The sequence below is a fragment of the Anomalospiza imberbis genome, chromosome 3 (genome assembly GCF_031753505.1).
Source record: "Anomalospiza imberbis isolate Cuckoo-Finch-1a 21T00152 chromosome 3, ASM3175350v1, whole genome shotgun sequence".
Classification (NCBI taxonomy): domain Eukaryota; kingdom Metazoa; phylum Chordata; class Aves; order Passeriformes; family Viduidae; genus Anomalospiza; species Anomalospiza imberbis.
In genome coordinates, this window is record NC_089683.1 from 62,716,177 (window position 1) to 62,733,272 (window position 17,096).

General features: G+C 35.2%; 1 protein-coding gene across 3 annotated transcripts in view; it reads right to left on the bottom strand.

Moving 5' to 3' along the window:
• VTA1 (vesicle trafficking 1) overlaps nt 1-17,096 on the bottom strand; it is a 38,432-nt gene that overhangs the window by 5,192 nt on the left and 16,144 nt on the right. For 2 of the 3 annotated variants that reach the window (XM_068184768.1, XM_068184770.1), the window contains exons 3-7: nt 16,337-16,464; nt 15,611-15,686; nt 12,130-12,241; nt 5,294-5,467; nt 3,416-3,496 (exon numbers count right to left, since the gene is read on the bottom strand). In XM_068184768.1, the coding sequence (XP_068040869.1) occupies nt 3,416-3,496; nt 5,294-5,467; nt 12,130-12,241; nt 15,611-15,686; nt 16,337-16,464 (571 nt within the window). The remainder of the gene's footprint in view (nt 1-3,415; nt 3,497-5,293; nt 5,468-12,129; nt 12,242-15,610; nt 15,687-16,336; nt 16,465-17,096) is intronic. The other variant, XM_068184769.1, reaches the window with a different exon arrangement.

Here is a 17,096-nt window from a genome sequence, read left to right on the forward strand (position 1 = left end):
AAGACAACTGCATCAGAGTAGTGCACACATACATATATGAAGTTGCTGCATAATGCTACAGTCTGTTGTCAGACACATTAACTCATGCTTAAATGAAAAAGCTTTGACACTTTCAAAAGTCAGTGTTAAACTCTGAAACCTCTTCCCCCAGGACAGGACAGCTATTGAAAGATTTATACTAACTAAAAATCAAAGAACACCATTCCTGTAACTTAATCTTCCTTTGATAAAATATTCTACTCCTCTCCATCAAAAGTTTTTCTTCCATAACAGCATTAATCAGGCTTCTCCCATGTTACAGGAAGCAAAGAAAATACATAATTTATCTTTAAAATATACATTTCATCTTACTACAAGAAAGAGTCTTGCAGGAATATGTGAAATATCCTGTTTGACTATGCCTATACTACCGTATTCAACACTGCCAAGAAAGGCGTCTCAGCACTCAAACTTGACTGTCTGCAGCATCAAACTGCTGGAACAGATTCCAGTATGGTTTTGGCCCATGCAAACTAGCACTTTCCCAAACAATTCCCGGGCATGACTTGTGGTCAGAGCAAAATACAGACCATTCAATATGAGCAGTCTTAACAAGCTACCTTGTTTAGGTGTAGAAGTTTAATAATATGAATGTGAGAGGTTCTGTGCCAGCTGTTCTCTGTGCCAAATATTTGCAAGCATGTATAATTTGTTAGCATGGACACAGACATTGTGTCTAAATCCTGGAACAAATCTACCTTGCACTGTGCTAGCTCTGTGGATCTATTGGATGGAGGGCAACACTGAACCCTCCTTCCCGTGCAAAGGAAACCTCAGTTCCACAGGAATGGTACACACCTCAAAACACAGCAAGGATCTAGCCCAGATATGTATATTGCAGCTCAGGAACGGGGAAGGGCTCATGGGCCTCACAGTTTTGTACACCCACTAACAGATACAGGCATTTCTCCATCTACTTATGGGTTAGAGAACAAAGTTGCTGTTGGCATAGAAAGGACTCCTCAGCAGCATGAGAAGAATGCACAAGATGACAGGCAAGGACAAACACTTTCCGTTGCTCTCAAGCTTCTCAACTCCACACATGCAAAGAAAACTGTCACTGTACCTCTGCTGACACATCCCCTGTGCCCTGAGACTCCTGCATAACTGACAGTGTGTCTTCTAAGCTTTCAAACCAAGAACCTATATGACCTCTATCATCTCTTTGCATGCACTTCTGCAGCACTCCCTCATAAGAATGTAACACTTTGAGCTGTTACAAGAACCAAACTTGTAGTAACACAACAGATGTGCAGAGGAAGAATGCAGTCATGCAAATACTCAGGTTAGATCAAGTTAAGAGATTTATCATGATGCTTAGCAAGGGTCTTAATCTCTTAATTACACAATACTACTTATTAAGCATTATCATAAACACACTTAATTCCTTCTTATTTCTGTACTTATTAAACCAGGTTATCTCAGGTAGGTGGTAAAAGGGAGCAATGCACTCACACTATTCAGATATTGAGTAATAGAGTGTCTTAAACTTAATAAAAATTTAAGTTTCAATCAAAATTATGACATTTTTGACAACCAGAAACAAACATTCAAACCAAGAAACGATGATTAAAATTTTCAGAGTAGTTATCAAAAAACCTGGTACAAAGACTGTCTAGAAGATCATGATAAGCTAGTTAAACATGAAACCTTTGCTTCCAAACACCACAAAATCTGCCTTCCAACTAGCAGTTACTATGGCAAGACTTAAGTAAAGCTTTGAGCCATTTCAGCTGAGGAGCTACCAAAATGCCCACAGCAGTCCCCAAAACTCAAAAACTATCACCAAGTTTGAATGTTACAGCTACAGGTCTGAGGTGTTGTTTACAATAAAATGAGTAACTGCCTCATGAGACATTAGTGCCAGCTCAGCTGGCCAGAGCATGGTGCTAATAATGCCAAGGTTGTGGCGTTGATCCCTGTATGGGCCATTCACTTCACAGTTGGACTCAATCCTTCTGGGTCCCTTCCAGCTCAACTATCCTGTGATTCTGTGATTACATTAATATGCCAGAAAAACTGTAGCACCTATAGTACCATTTGCTCTTCAGGAGAATACTAAAGGTTAATATGTCTCTATCAGTGGCAAATTTTCCTATTTTTAAGACATCTTCTGTAAAAATGGCTTTCTAATATATTAGAATGGAAATATACTTAAGCATTCTTTATGCCAGCAGATTAAAAACAAGTTAAACACTGAATTCCTCCTATAGCATTTGATTGAAGGAAAAATGCTTTTTCAGTAAAGGTATTTTAACACAGACACAGTCTTCAACAACATAATAAAGTAACTAAGTATCTGTAAGTTATAAAATACAGGAACATACCTATCTAAACTTGGTAGTCATAACAGGCAATGTTTTACTGTGGTTAGTACTAGAACTTAATATAGCAATTATGTATAATATTGTATACTAATATATACTATCAGCTTTCCCTGATGAGGATAAACTGTAGGGGAGAATATGAACAGACTCTGTACCAGGACTCCTAGACCTCCTCCTCATTCAACATCCATGTTACAATGCCAACAAAAATCTGATTACTACAAACAGATGCAATTTAAGGGTTTTTTTTTACTCTTTTTTCTCTTTTCCATGGACAGAAAAATTCTTAGAAAACAGTTAACTCTTTGTCCATATGGACATGAGTGTTCTAATGAAAATCTAGGATGATTCCACCTTTATTGTCACTTACTACTCTTCCACAGGCCATGGTTTCCCCAAGGTTAGCCCTTATGTGTAAATTTCAAAGCATGGAATATGCAAGCAGACATAAAATACATATGATATATGTTATCAGTGATTTCAACATCAAAGACAGATGACATCTTAGAAGATAAAAGCCTTGATTAAATGGTACATCAAAAAAACATCATTAGCAGTACCATACAAATTGATTGTTTCATTTAACACAGGTACTACTTCCAGTCAGGAAGCACAATTCTGCACAAAAACATAACTTGAATATTTTATGAATTATTTTATGAAATTAATAAGTAACTTACATGCTGAGCCTGTAGAATAAATTTTAAGTAAAGGGAATGTATTTTAATTACAAAGAATACAATTTACCAAGGCTATCAGGAATATAGGCATTGCAAAGAATATCAGAACCACACCTGAGAAGCAACAATATAAATAATAAAAAGCCTTATGCAAGGCTAGCTCATTAGTTCAAAGTAGTCAGACAGACAATACTATATTGTAATAGCTTTCAGAAACTACCAAAATCTTAGCAATACAATGCTTATATGTTGACCATTCTTTTTAAAATTCTTGGATCATGTTCAGATAATAGTGACAATATTTCTCAAACTTCTTCCTTCAGGGCAGGGGAGACACAGAGGACAACAATACAAACGCCACAAGCTTACCTGCAGACTGAGCACTGTAAAGGGAAGGATCAACCAGAGGAATATTCTGAGGAGCAGGCTGAATGGTGTTACTTGTCACTCCTGCAAACCAATGCAAAAATATCAACTTGGATTATTTTTATTTCTTAACTTTAAAAGTAAGCAAAAAAACAGAACAGATACACCTTATGATTTTCAAATTAAGCAACTGATAGCATACTAATTCTGAAACTAATTCTGAAAAATAATTTAAATGCTTTCACTTCAAATATGAATGTTTTATAAAATAAAACAGAAGAATGTACAGACTGTCATCCATTTTACCAGTACAGAATTTCACAGAAATTTAATTTCAGGCATTAAAAAAATAAGAAAATACTAGTCCAAGAGACACTGGTTACCCAAAAGTATTGTGGAAAACCTGCTAAACAAAAGTGTGAGTAAACTTTTATGTTTAAAACTTAAATTCTACATTCTAATACCAGAACCAGTCTATATTATTATATTTTAAAGCCCAGCGCCAGTCACCTCACACATGCGCACTATCTCCTTCCTAACTCCTTTGAAAACAATCAGCGAGAATAAAAAAAGCTAGCTAAGCTTAAAAGGGAAATAATGTTGCTAGAAGAAGAAACAGCACTTGATGCTGTGAAGCATTCTTGTACCTGCATTCTCATTGTAGGTACACTCATTTGCTGTGATCCAAAACTGTATTTTTGCAATATGTCCATAACATACCAAACGAGCACAAAGTTATTTCTACAACATCTGCTCTCTAGGAAGAGAGTGTAATCACTTTTCAAAATTCCATCACTCCACTGAACCACTGGTGGGGTTAAAATTATGTAATGCACATTAGAATTCATGTATTCCAAGAAGGTATGTACTCCCTAATTTTCAGATCCTCCCAGATCCAAAAAAACCCCTACCTCTCTGAAGGATTTCCCTTTGATAAAGCTGAAAAAAAGAGCATCCTGAACTCTTCATAGGGTGAAGCATTTTTAAAATGAGAAAGTAAAAGTAAAGGAGGGATTGTGTGACAAAAAGTATCTTGTACATTCGATAATATAAAAATGTATCTGAATAATAAATGATCACCAGGATTGAAATAGAGATTTTAATTTTTAGTCTTATTAATCATTAATTAATAATTCTACTCTATGATTATTATAAAAAAGTCACATAAGGTAAAAAAATTGTACTCGCCAATCACAATTTTTTTTTTTTTTTAAATCATTAAATACAGCATCTGGGAAGGAACTTCGAATTGTTAAGAACTTGATTTTGGTCCAGAAGTTACACATAATTATAAGAAGGATGATGTAGGAACCAATATGTGTAGCCATAGGGACAAAATTCCCATTAATAATAATGTCTGAAGTCAATCACACTAGCACTTGGGAAAACAGGCACAAGCCAAACCAAACCAGTATGAATGGTACATCAGGCACATTGCTATAGGGCTGTAACAATTTCAACACTGTTGATAAGCTCTCACATGAAGAACAGCAGCCTATCTGCACAAGGAAAGCTACATATGAAATGAAGTAATACAATTCCATCTACAAACTGAAAGATTCAAATTGTGCTTTACAGTACAGATGCTGCAATGCAACACCATTTTACTGATTTAAGAGAAGACAAATAAATTCTGTCTGCAGGAATAGTCACTTTCTTAGTCCATATATGTCTTCTGTAAAAGTGCTCCGAACTATGATTTACATATTTTAAGAAAACATTAAAAAATACTTCCAGTGGCATTTTTACGATTTTAGCTTATGAAGATGCTTTTGCCACACAATATTATGTTATTTTACTTTCTATGTGATGAACTAGAATTTGGGCAAAAATTCATCTCCCATTAAAGGCATGGATTTCTCAGGTGTGATTTGGACATACCTGTGTTATGAGGTACTTCAGCTGGAGTGTTGGCTGGTGCATGGGCACCTGGTGGTATATGTATGCCAGTGTAATTACTAGTTGGTATGTTGTTAGCTTCATATGTAGATGATGATGATGCAGCTGTTCCACTATGGACAGAAGACGACCCTGCTTCTTCTCTTTCAGCGTCTGCTAAAATGATACAAAATAGGAATGACTGCAACTACTATGAATAAACACTTGAAAACTTTGGCTTTCCTTAACATCTCCTTTCAAATTTTTATTGCTAAAAAAATTGCCACCACACAGCGTGACATGAAACATCAACCCAAACCACATAGGGTCAATTTGAAAAGCTAAAAAGCAACATACCATACAACAAAGATCTAGATACTCATACTTTCAAAGATCTCTTTGGTTCAACTTGAAGAATCATTTCCTTAGTTGTCTGAATATAAGCTGTCTCATTAGAACAATTTGTTATACCTTCATATTCTGCATCCACAGAAGTTGAACAAGTTATTACAAATAGGCAGTAATCTACATTTTAACATATACATGAACCAGAATATGGAAAACTGTATTTGCCTTACAAACTCTTCATAAAAGGCTAGATAGGGCCAATTCTTTTACCCCAAATCAAACCACAAATAAATAACAACCAAGAGGAACTTTGGGAAAGTAATACCAAACAAGAAACTAAGTGCAGCTTAGCCAAGTCATAATTGCATCTAGAACAATTAGAATACATAATGAGCTATAAGAATAATGAGGTTCAATATATCCCACAGCATGTACAAAGAACATACATATTTTTCAATCTAGTCATGTTCTTAAGATTCTGATCTACTTTATTTAATACTGCTTTAAAGGCTAAGGATCCAGTCAATTCAGAATATATGGTTGATTCCTGCTCATTCATTTGAATTAAGTTCAGTTTAAAAAAACTGATTTTCATTTACTGTGTATGCATTCACCTGTATCAATAATGTTAAATGGAACAAGCAGTTTTAGTAATTACTTATTCAATTACTTATTCAAGCCCGTGCTTGAAAGGGAACAAAAAATATGGGAGGACAAAACTTGTATGTGTGTAGAGCTAGCAAAAGAGATCTTTTTAAAGAAATTCACATTGATCTTCAACTACACATGAGTATGAGTTATGCGAACACTTCCACTGCTTAATAATTAAATGTTCTACTATTAAAAATATTACTATCATAAATATCAGAATTGTTTTCCATGTAAGTCTTTTAACCTCCCAGAAAAAAATTCACATGCTACCTTTAGGAAAAATACCTAAATACCTTTTAATTCACAATACAATTTACTAATAAAAAGGCTATAAAGCAGAGTAAAATCAAGTACGGTTATTAGAGCATTTTTAATGGACTTTAATAAATACACTCTGTTTTTATGGCACAATTTCTGACACACGCAAATGAACACCTGACAGGTTTCTGGGAGACAAAAAACATCTTAAGGTGCCAGATCTTTCTTTTGCTGTATTTTGTGTTAGTAACTCATACTGTAATATTGTGTGGCTAACATGCATGGAAATAAAATTAAATGTGAGAAAACTGGCAAAAAGAAGGTGAGATTCAAGAGTAAACATTGCATATGCTATCTTTTAAATAATAATGTAATGATAGGAAACCATTGCTTGAATGCTGTATTTTTCACTGGTTTTGGTGTCAACTGAAAAAAAAAGATAAAATAGTTTCAGGGAAAAAAAAGTGAACAAAACCAGAAGCTTACTACACACAATATGAATGAAATAGTTACATACAACACTCATCATGCTGTCTGAAGGTGAGGCTGACGAATATTACTTGTTACCGAATATTACTGTTACCGATTATTTACAGCTTGGGCAAATTGTAGCCATAAAGTTGTATTTTCCAAGCTGGGAGTCTGCTTGAAGCTAGGATTTTGGGAAAGCTGTTGTAAAAATTACTAAGCGACTTTTGAGGATGAGGCAGTGAGAGAAAACATGCTTCTATTGTCCTTGGCATCTCAGCTGTGAGAAATTATTTGTAAATTCATGCCCATATTTAAGCTGTTAATGCATTTATTCCTTTATTTTGCCCCTTGCAGCTTCCTGTTGCCCTCATCTGGTTCTCAAGGCACATTCTGATTTCCTTCTCTGCACTAGGATTACATATGCCATATCTGCAACCCTTTGCCACATACTTGTGTCCCTCTTGCACTGCTCCCATTTTCTCTCCAAGCCATTCCCAGTTTCTGCTTCCAACTTCCTCACTGCACAGTTCAGGGTCTCTACTCACTCCTGTAACAGTGCAATGTTGTGTCCAACATTGGCCATGGAAGACATGAACCCAAAGGGTTAAAGTCTGGCAATGTTAAAAACCCAAAAAAGTGTTAGAAATGCTAATCACCAGTAATAACAGTGCCTGCAAGAGGCAAATTCACAAATGGGCAATCTACTTTTTAATCAGGTATATGTCTCAAAAGATTAAGTTCAACTGTTTGATTTGCTCATTGTGCAACTGGCCAATATTAAAACTGTATTACACATAAAAGTAGTTTTGTTTAAGTTAACTCTCCTTAGGTCTTTAAAGTGTCCAAATATCATAAAAGCATTGTCACTATTCTTTCAGAAAGGCAAATATTTAAAATATTCTTTATCAAAGACTAAAGTGTTAGAAACATTTTAAGATATCCACTCTCAGTATTTGTGAATAGCTTTTAACAGTAGTCTCAGATAAAAGGATTTCAGGCGGCTATAAAAGAACATTTAAGTCAACAGAGGTTTTAAATTCTATGGTTAGAATGTCCATAATGTAACTGAAAAAAAAAAATCTTTTCCAGGGAATGGGAAAGAATGCTACAAAATTAGAAAATTATTTTCTCATGCAGCAGTAATAACCTAGAATTCAAAGTTTCTTACAATTTTCTTAAAAATGCTGAAACTAGGCTGTGAAACAGGGACACAATTGTTTTACATTTTATTTCAGCTCCAGCTGAGTTTCTTGTCTTGGAATCTCATCAGCTTTTGTGCTTGAATCCCAGCATAATGAATTCATGAGCTCTTTAAATTTTCTGCAGAGCTACAGTATACCCAGACCACCTGTTTGTGTTTTTTAAAATTATTTATTTACTGAAGGCAAGATTTTGTGAAATAATCACCTCAGCCCCACAACTAACCATCCAAAGATACTTTTATATAACCAGAGGATTCTCAAGGCTTAATGGCATTCCCTTTTCCAGTGTAAGCAAGCACAGATCATGGCTTAAATTTCAGCATCTCAGTGCATTAAATATAAAATTAGCAAATTTTTTTAAGGAGCCCAGACTCCTCCAGTTCTCTGGACTCCTATTTTTCATGAGTTCAGAGAATTATAATCTATGAATATATTTTTTTCCTTTGGTCTCATTCTGCTGTGCTGTTTCTCTTTTGCTTGAGATATTGCTGAAAGATTCACAATGTAAGGTTCTATATGAACATTGCCTTTAAAAACAAACCAAACACGTATTTTTTTTCCACAACACTGAGAAAAGAACTCAAAAATCCACTAACTTTTCCCATATTGTTCTTTTTACTACTTGGAACTATTAAGGTTTTCTGAAATTCTGAAAGAGAAATGTAGCCTACATATTATATATTGCAATGAAGGTGATTAAATTTAATGTATTTACTATGCTTATAGTATGGCTATTTAGGAACTTTTATCCTTTTCCTTTTTTTTTTCCATTAGTGTAAAACCTTGTTGGATGACCTAGGGCTAATGTTAATGCTAAGTAACCTTTATGTGTATTCTAGGACTTGTACTCCAACTGCATTAATCAATTAAGCATGTCATTTCAAGGTTTCCATGGTGGCATCCTGACAAAAGCATCCATAAATCCAACAGCAGAACTGCATAAAGCATGCCTATGTACTGTGAAAACATCTCCAAGAGTTACAGTACGGTTTTCAAGAATCACAAAAAAAAAAACCACTTTGGAAAAAAATGGTAATTTGTCAAGCTACAGAGACCTAGTTTCACTCTGTTTAAACAGACTTTTTCCACATGCAAGGGGAGGAAGAAAATGAGCAAGCAGAAAGGAATGGGGAAGGTCTAGTCATATATTCAAACAATACTGCTTTTCTTCTTATGATGCACAAAGAGGAACTGAAACTCTTTTGTACTGATTCTTCTCATAAAAATTAATTTGCATAAAATTTTTGTCTTCATTATGAAAGTCATTATGGACACCTATACCATGGAGCTAACCATAAAAAATAAACATCAACATGTATTTTTCATTTCATTTCTTAGAAAATTAGGAGTGTGAGAAATAATCTCTCTATATGAAATACAATTCAACAACAAAATAAACAAACAAAATATTGCCAAGTTACAGATCTAGCAGGCTCCCTATCAAAAAGGATGTTAAAATTTTGATTCACTCAGCATTTGTGTCCCTTTTAAGCTGCATGTAGACATAACCTGGTAATGAAAGCAAAAGTCTTCACCAATTCCCATTACCACCTGTAATGAACTGCAACGAATACCAAGGACTTGAGGAAAGCCTGAATTCTGCTTTCCTTTTTACAACAGTTTATTTTGTAGCCTTGAGCAAGTCAGTTACTGCTGTGCATTAATAACATGAAGAGTCTATTTGTTGCTCTATTGAGAAATAATTTGCTTCTACAAATTGCACACATGGATTTTTAGCAAAAGCTTTGTAATGTTTACTTAGAAATTCTATTTTTAAACTTGTTTAAAATTCACAGTTCGCTTCACATACTCAGGTCAGCTTCACCACACTATGAGCCAGATCACTAAAAGAGCATTCATTTAAAGCTGAAAATATTTCACTGAACTATTCATTACATTCAATATAACAAGAGATTTTTCTCTCACATGTTGCATTCTCCATTAAATCATCATTCTGGTGTATTTTGACAAAGATGAAGTGATGTTTGGAGTTGCAGTTGCATCATAAGTATCTCTGGCTACAGCTGCATGGACAGCTAAGGAAACTACCTTGGAAAAATTGTATGTTGAAGGAATTAATTTGCTAATGCTTCACTTCAAATACAGCTGTGCCTAGACTGGAGCACATTTCAGTGGGTAAGATACCCATTCCACTGTTTAAGTCTGTAGGGTGCCTTTAGGTTAGGAAAACATAATAACAAGAACAAACAAGTAGCTTGGAAGTAAAACTATCATACTCAGTATTTGTTCACAAATATTTGAATTTACTCATGTTGCAATGTTTCTGGAGCACTAATATAAATAGTATTTTATCCAGGAAATTGTAAATAAATTATACTTGGCACCCAGGCTCTTAGACACTATAAAGATAATAACAAACTGAAATAGATGTTTGTGTACACATTCTCCTTAAAAAAAAATCATGATAGTATTCTTTTTTTTTTAATGTAACACTGTCCAGGACATATAAATTACAATGTGGAGATGCATCGAAATGTGAGAATGCATGATGAAAAGATTGAGAACCAGAAGATAAACTAGTTTTCTGATGTTTTGACATGTTTAAAACAAAAGTACTGAGTAGAAAATTACAAGCTTACTCATAACTTATTAGAAGTAAATTACTAGTTCAGATGTCAAAATCCACTCAAAACTCAGGTACAGACCCCACACACAAATGAATGCAAACAAATAATTACTTTTCTGTATATATACATTTGTATTTCACATGTGTGCACATGTATACATACACTGGTAATCTATATTTATACATACATTCACAAAGCTTTATGTAGCCACCCCTATAAGGTGGCTCTAAAGGATAGATACATACTCTACAAGCTAGATCTTTCCCTTTTGCACTGTAGATTTGTTTATTTACCCTTTTTATTTGGAGAAATTTGTATTACTAAATCTAAGCTTAAGAGATAAATTAGCATAAACTTAACTGACAAGCCACAAAGTCTCATGTGCTATCTCGGAAGAAAATGACAAACTATTTGATGGTCTCAGTTGTTCCACTAAGTATGTGAAGAAGGATACACAGAGGCTGTCACTGTGCAGAATTAGTCGGTTTTATTCTGCATAGTGAAAATACCCATTCCAATGACATCCTATTTCATATGAGATCAACCTTTGAAATTTGTATTCAATCTGCATTGAGGAGAAAAGCAAAGAAGCTGGTCACTACCAAAACCATTTAAACTGATCACTACCTAAAGCAAAACAACTTGTTCTGACACACATCCAGTTTGGTTAAGTGGATGTCCTTGGAAATCATCTCCTTAATTGTTAGATAAAGTGGGAACCTCAAGGAATCCTGTATAGGGAGCTCAGGTAGCCAGAGGAAGCAACTGAAAACACAAGGAAAAGGAGGATGAGTGAGAAAGAGGCAGAAAATCCAACTCAGGAAGAGTAGACCATAAACCTGTTTTGAAACTGACATTATTACCCAGGGAGAAAGGAGATGTCTCACAAGTAGGTCTTTGCTTTGAAGTTAGAATTCACTTGCCATCAGTCCATTTTTAACTCCGACTTAACTTCTGAGAGAGGATAAACTGGCAAAGGGATCCTAACTTTACAGAAAAGATTTAAATGAAAGACTTTGGTTAATGTTAAAGAAATGTATGGTTCTGGCCCGAAGCTGACAATGCCTCCTTAGAGAGTAGCTGTATTCAAAGTAATAATCTCCACTAAAAGGAAAAGAATATTTTATTAAATAAGTCAATCACACAGTAAGGTGCAATAAAAATAACAGCAGGAGAAGCTGAAAAGAAGAAGGCAGCTCATTGTGAATGGAACATCAAGCTGGGAAGCTGTGCTTCCTGAGGGGTACTCCCTGAAGAACTGTGCATACCACCAGTTCACCTTGGCACAGCCTTCCGCTCTCTTAAAAAGGGAAACACGTACCAAAACTCTCTCCTTCCATTCCAATGGGGCCAGGCTGAGGAGTCTCTCCATTCTTTAAGCAGTTGTGAATGTATGCTGCCTTCCACCTGGCATACTTCCTGTGCTGGGCATTCTGGGGGAGGGAAAAGGCCAGCCATTTTAACAACTCACTTCTGTAAATTAATGCATTCAAAACAGAAATACAAACATCTTTTCCCCTTTCTCTGCTGTCATTTGACACCCTTTTAAAGAAAAATGTGTAAAATTAATAGGTGAATTACAAAAAGTAATTCAAATAACAGCTCTAACAAGATCTCAGAATGAAAGGAAAGTGTAGAGATCTCCAATTAGTGCAGCATATCAAAAAGGAAAAAAAATTATACCAAGAACATCTAGTATGAAAGACATAGCACTGTGTAGTAATTACTGATATGAAATAATGAAGAAAGCTTCCTAGCTACATAAACTTTGATGATTATTTACTTTAAATACTTGAAACTTAAAATGCTACTGCTGCTGATCAGAAATATGAAATATTTTCTAATTATATTATTTTATAATTTAAAATTTTATTTAAAAGCATGAATACAGAAAGGCTGATGTAACTGCAGATTAATGTGATTTGTTTGTAATATTCTATGACATTAAAATTTTCCATTTTGTTTTTTAAAATATACTTTACTGTTCCTAGGTACAACTTTTAACATGTCAAAACATGATAGGAAGATTGGCCACTTTGTATCTCCTGGGACAGTTACAATAGTGTTTAATCCAGGAAGAGGAAGAGCTGTCAATTGAAAGATATATAAAACTGATTATGCAAATCAACTACTTTGCCAATAATTGTATGGGAAACAACCAGTTCTGACAGTTATGAGGTAATATAAATCAAGGATCAAGGCTGAATATAAACATTAGGAATGTGGAAGGATGAGTGGGATAATTTGCCCAAATGAATCATTCAGGTTGAGACAGCATGCTTCACACCAACACCAAAATTTTAAAAATTCATTTTTTTATTTTAAAAACTTAAAAAATCATTTGGAAATTAAATACAAAGTTTCTAAGAAATTAATAAACTGAATTCAATACTGTACTTCACAAAGCCTATACTGCACTGTCATCTAGAACAAGGTAAAGAGACACAATACAAAAGGTATCTCCAGCAAGCTCCCTTGCTCATATTAATACATTGTTATCACCCAGGATGCTCACACAATCCAAGAGAAAGATCTGGTCTTCATTTTTGAAAACAAGATGTTCTTCAGAAAAAAAAAAGCCCATTCTGATTACATATTTATAAAATGCATTCACTCTACGTCAAAATGAAAAGTGCAATTGGAAAACATGGCTTTCTGTTAAACTTTGTTTTAATAATAATTTCTGGTCAATCAGTGTTATGGATTAAAATTCCTTCATTTTTAACAAGGACTCTAGAAGCCACAAAATGCAGAAAATACATACCCAGAGTATGCTACTTTTAGGAAAGATTACTATGGAATATTTAAGAGCCTGTATCTCTCCCCTCTATTCTAATATGGCAATTATTTATTGACAAAGTGTGAAAATGCAGCTGTATCAGGTGTCCATCTGAGGTGCTGGCAACTCAGCATGGCAGGAGTGGTGTCTGTGAGGAGAGGCCAGAGCTGCCCCACGGTGGATAAAACCAGCCCCAGTGCACCCAGCTCGGAACACAGCTGAGACCCTTGGCCATCTGGTGGTGCCCTTGGGAGAGCATATTTAAGGACAGACCAAGAACCCCTAACCCAAGCACCCAAGGATGGATGGAGTGAGGAGAATGGAACCAAGTGTTTGATGTCTGTCCTGCATCCTGACCGCAAAGCTTACCACTCCAGAACTGAGAAGTGAATAGCTGTTGGTTTTGGTTTGTTTTTAACATGCACTGCTGTCCCTTTACAGAAGGCTGCCCTATTGAATGAATGTTACTACTGAGGTAAATGAAAAGAACACTGCTATCCCAGAGCTTCCTACTGCTCTGATCTAAGCTGTGTCTTGTAAAACACATCTTCCAGAAAATCCTTTTGCCTAGTTCTAATATGGAAACATAGAACAACCACTCTTCATCTGTGACACAATCCATTCATACCACCCAATAATCAATCACTTGACATTTAAAAACATACATATTATGCTCAACACCCATTTTCTTGGTGTCAAATATCTGCTTTCTATGCCTTCTGCTGGTGCTTTAAAAGCCTTTTAATAGTTGATAGTCCACATATGAAGGCAATTTCAACTATCCATTGAAAAAATAGGCAGGAGGTCTGAATATAGATGTCCTACTCTGTAACCAGGTGTCAGGCTGAATTTAATTTACAGTGAAAAAACTTCTGCAAAAGTCTAAGACAGTCAAGTCATACTTCTCCCATCATCCCTTTACATGAGAATGGATAAGGAAACTGTTGAAATGTAAAGATGCTATGCAGGGGAGCAAATATTTTCTGTATTTCTTGTACACTCTCTTTTACCATCGATGTTCATCAATTAAACAAAATGAGAGAATTCTGCTTCTTTCCAATTACAAAGCATTTCTATCCTTTCAGCATCAACAACAACAACAAAAAAAAAACCCAACACACAACAGAAAATGTACCACTGCATTCTGCACTGACATTTGTAACAATTTCTTCCATCTTCAAAGCAGGATTGCTTCAGGTACTCTGAGGACTCAATTGATCAGTGCACTGAATTCCAGACTAAGATGGTTTTCTTTCAGTCCAATTCAATGTGCAAATATGCATTCACTCTCTGGCTCTAGGAAATGTTATTACTGGATCTAGTAAAGGATGTCAGGGCACAGAGCACACAGTTTTAAGAGAACACATCAAAAAGCAAACTTATTTGTGCCTCTCCATAAGATGAAAATTTTGGATTGGCAGAGTCTCAGGCTTCGGAACATGGGAGAATCTTGCAAGAACTCTTCACCAAGCATTTCTCTTGGCTAAGACCTATCTTTAGTACCTACACTTACATCCTATAGTATTCCAGAAGTGCACCAGTATCAAGACCATGCTTTTACCTTCTTTCCAATATTTACAAATGAAAGTAGCCACAAAAACTGCATCTTAAACTGAGCAAGTACGACTGCACTTTAGGCACACTTACCGGATTGGGGATTTACATACAGGATGCCAAGCTTGTGAATTTCAACCAGGACATGAAAAAAAGTGCAGGTGGACAAAGCTAGGAACCTTGCATCATTTTTCCCCCATAAGTATTCCCACTTGCTCAATGTAATGCTATGTGTCCCACAGTAAAAATCAAACTTTGAGTTTCTAACTGATACTTGCCATGAAGCATCTTCTAACAGATGTCTAGTATTTCATCTACAATTTATTTGAAATACTTAGCATGATTCTTTTGTGCTTTCTAACAAGTATTTGGCTACACTGTTCTTTGAAATTCATACTCATGATGTATAAAAGCAATGTCTGTACTTGGAAAAGCAATCAGATAATACATTCATATGCCTGACACTTACCTCTTCAGAGAGCTCCCCAAATACTGTTAGAACATCTATCAGGAGACTTGCAGTATAAAAGGACTTTATCATGTTTCTGCAAAAAAGACAGCATTTTGCTAACTTGGCAATGTCAGTGTCTCAGAACCACATTTTAGGTGTTGTAATCTTAGACCATTCTGGCTTATTTCAAGCTAAACACAGCTTTTTGTCTTCTTTTAATCTGATGTTACAGAAGCTGCTTCACAATATTTAAATCTAGCAATATTGATTAGTCTCCTAACTACTCTGCAGAAAATGTTCAGCATATTTTAAAACTGGTTATGTGTTCTGCACTTCATTTCTAGCTTGGAATTTGTAGGACATCAGAAATACTGTATTAGCTTAGAAAAATACATGAATATGCCATAGCAATTGCTGTAAACCAAAACACATAATGGATCATCACAACTATTTTACTATCACTGGTCTACAGAAACAATAACATGCTTGATAAAACAAAGCACAATATTAGCCTATGGTTTTAGAAGGCTTGACAGTAGGTAAGCAACTCCCTAAGGAACATAAGGAGGAGGATACCAGTTAATGTGTGAAGTTAAGAGACCTAAAAGTAGTAACAAACTGAGTTTTCCAGAAGAGAAAATAATGTATTAAAGTCCAATTCTTGCTTCCATTCAAATTAGAGAGTTTGGATATTCACAATCCCTTACTAGTATCTTCAGATAAGGAAAAAAGATTTTCACCTACTTATGAAATTGCCCAGCTCTGTCTTCATTGTCTGCATACAAAAACATTTTCAAGGCATAATTCTCCACATGAGCAGAGCCAACAATTTCCTGAGTAATTGCTTCATTATCACCAAATTGCTTTTTCATCTGAAAAATGTTGGGAAAATACATTAATTACTTTATTAGACCTTAGCAATTCTGCAAACACAAGAAGAACCTGCTGATTTAAATAAAGTCAAGTACAATTTAAAAAGAAACAACTTACACTTTGTTTTACAAATCTGCAGCTTCTAACATAACAAATGCTAAAAGCAGCATGTGAAAGAGAACACACATTCTTTTGGAGAGAGAAATATTATGAATAAGTAGCTCTGAATCGTCAGTCACAAAATGCTTAGGAAAAACACCAACACCCCGACATTTTCTCCCCCAAAGTTAAAAATAAACACAACTATAATGCTGTGAAGGAACAGCAACAGATATTTTTCCCCTTACTATCTGAAAGATCCGGCACTCTGAAGCCTGTGTCAAGATTCAACACAGATCAACTGGTAATGTATGCTTTATAAAGGTGCTGTAGATCAGAGTCATCATGTATCTCTCTTCTTGTAAGGTTATTTCACTGCATTACATCTTTCAAAGTATCTGAACCCTACCTCGACCGGTCTAGTGACCTATGGATTTAGTGGAATTTTCAGTGTAAGCAGTGTATTTCTATTCAAAGAACTCTTTTCAAAAATGTTAGAGTACCAGAATCCTCAGGTTTCCTAATAAAAATC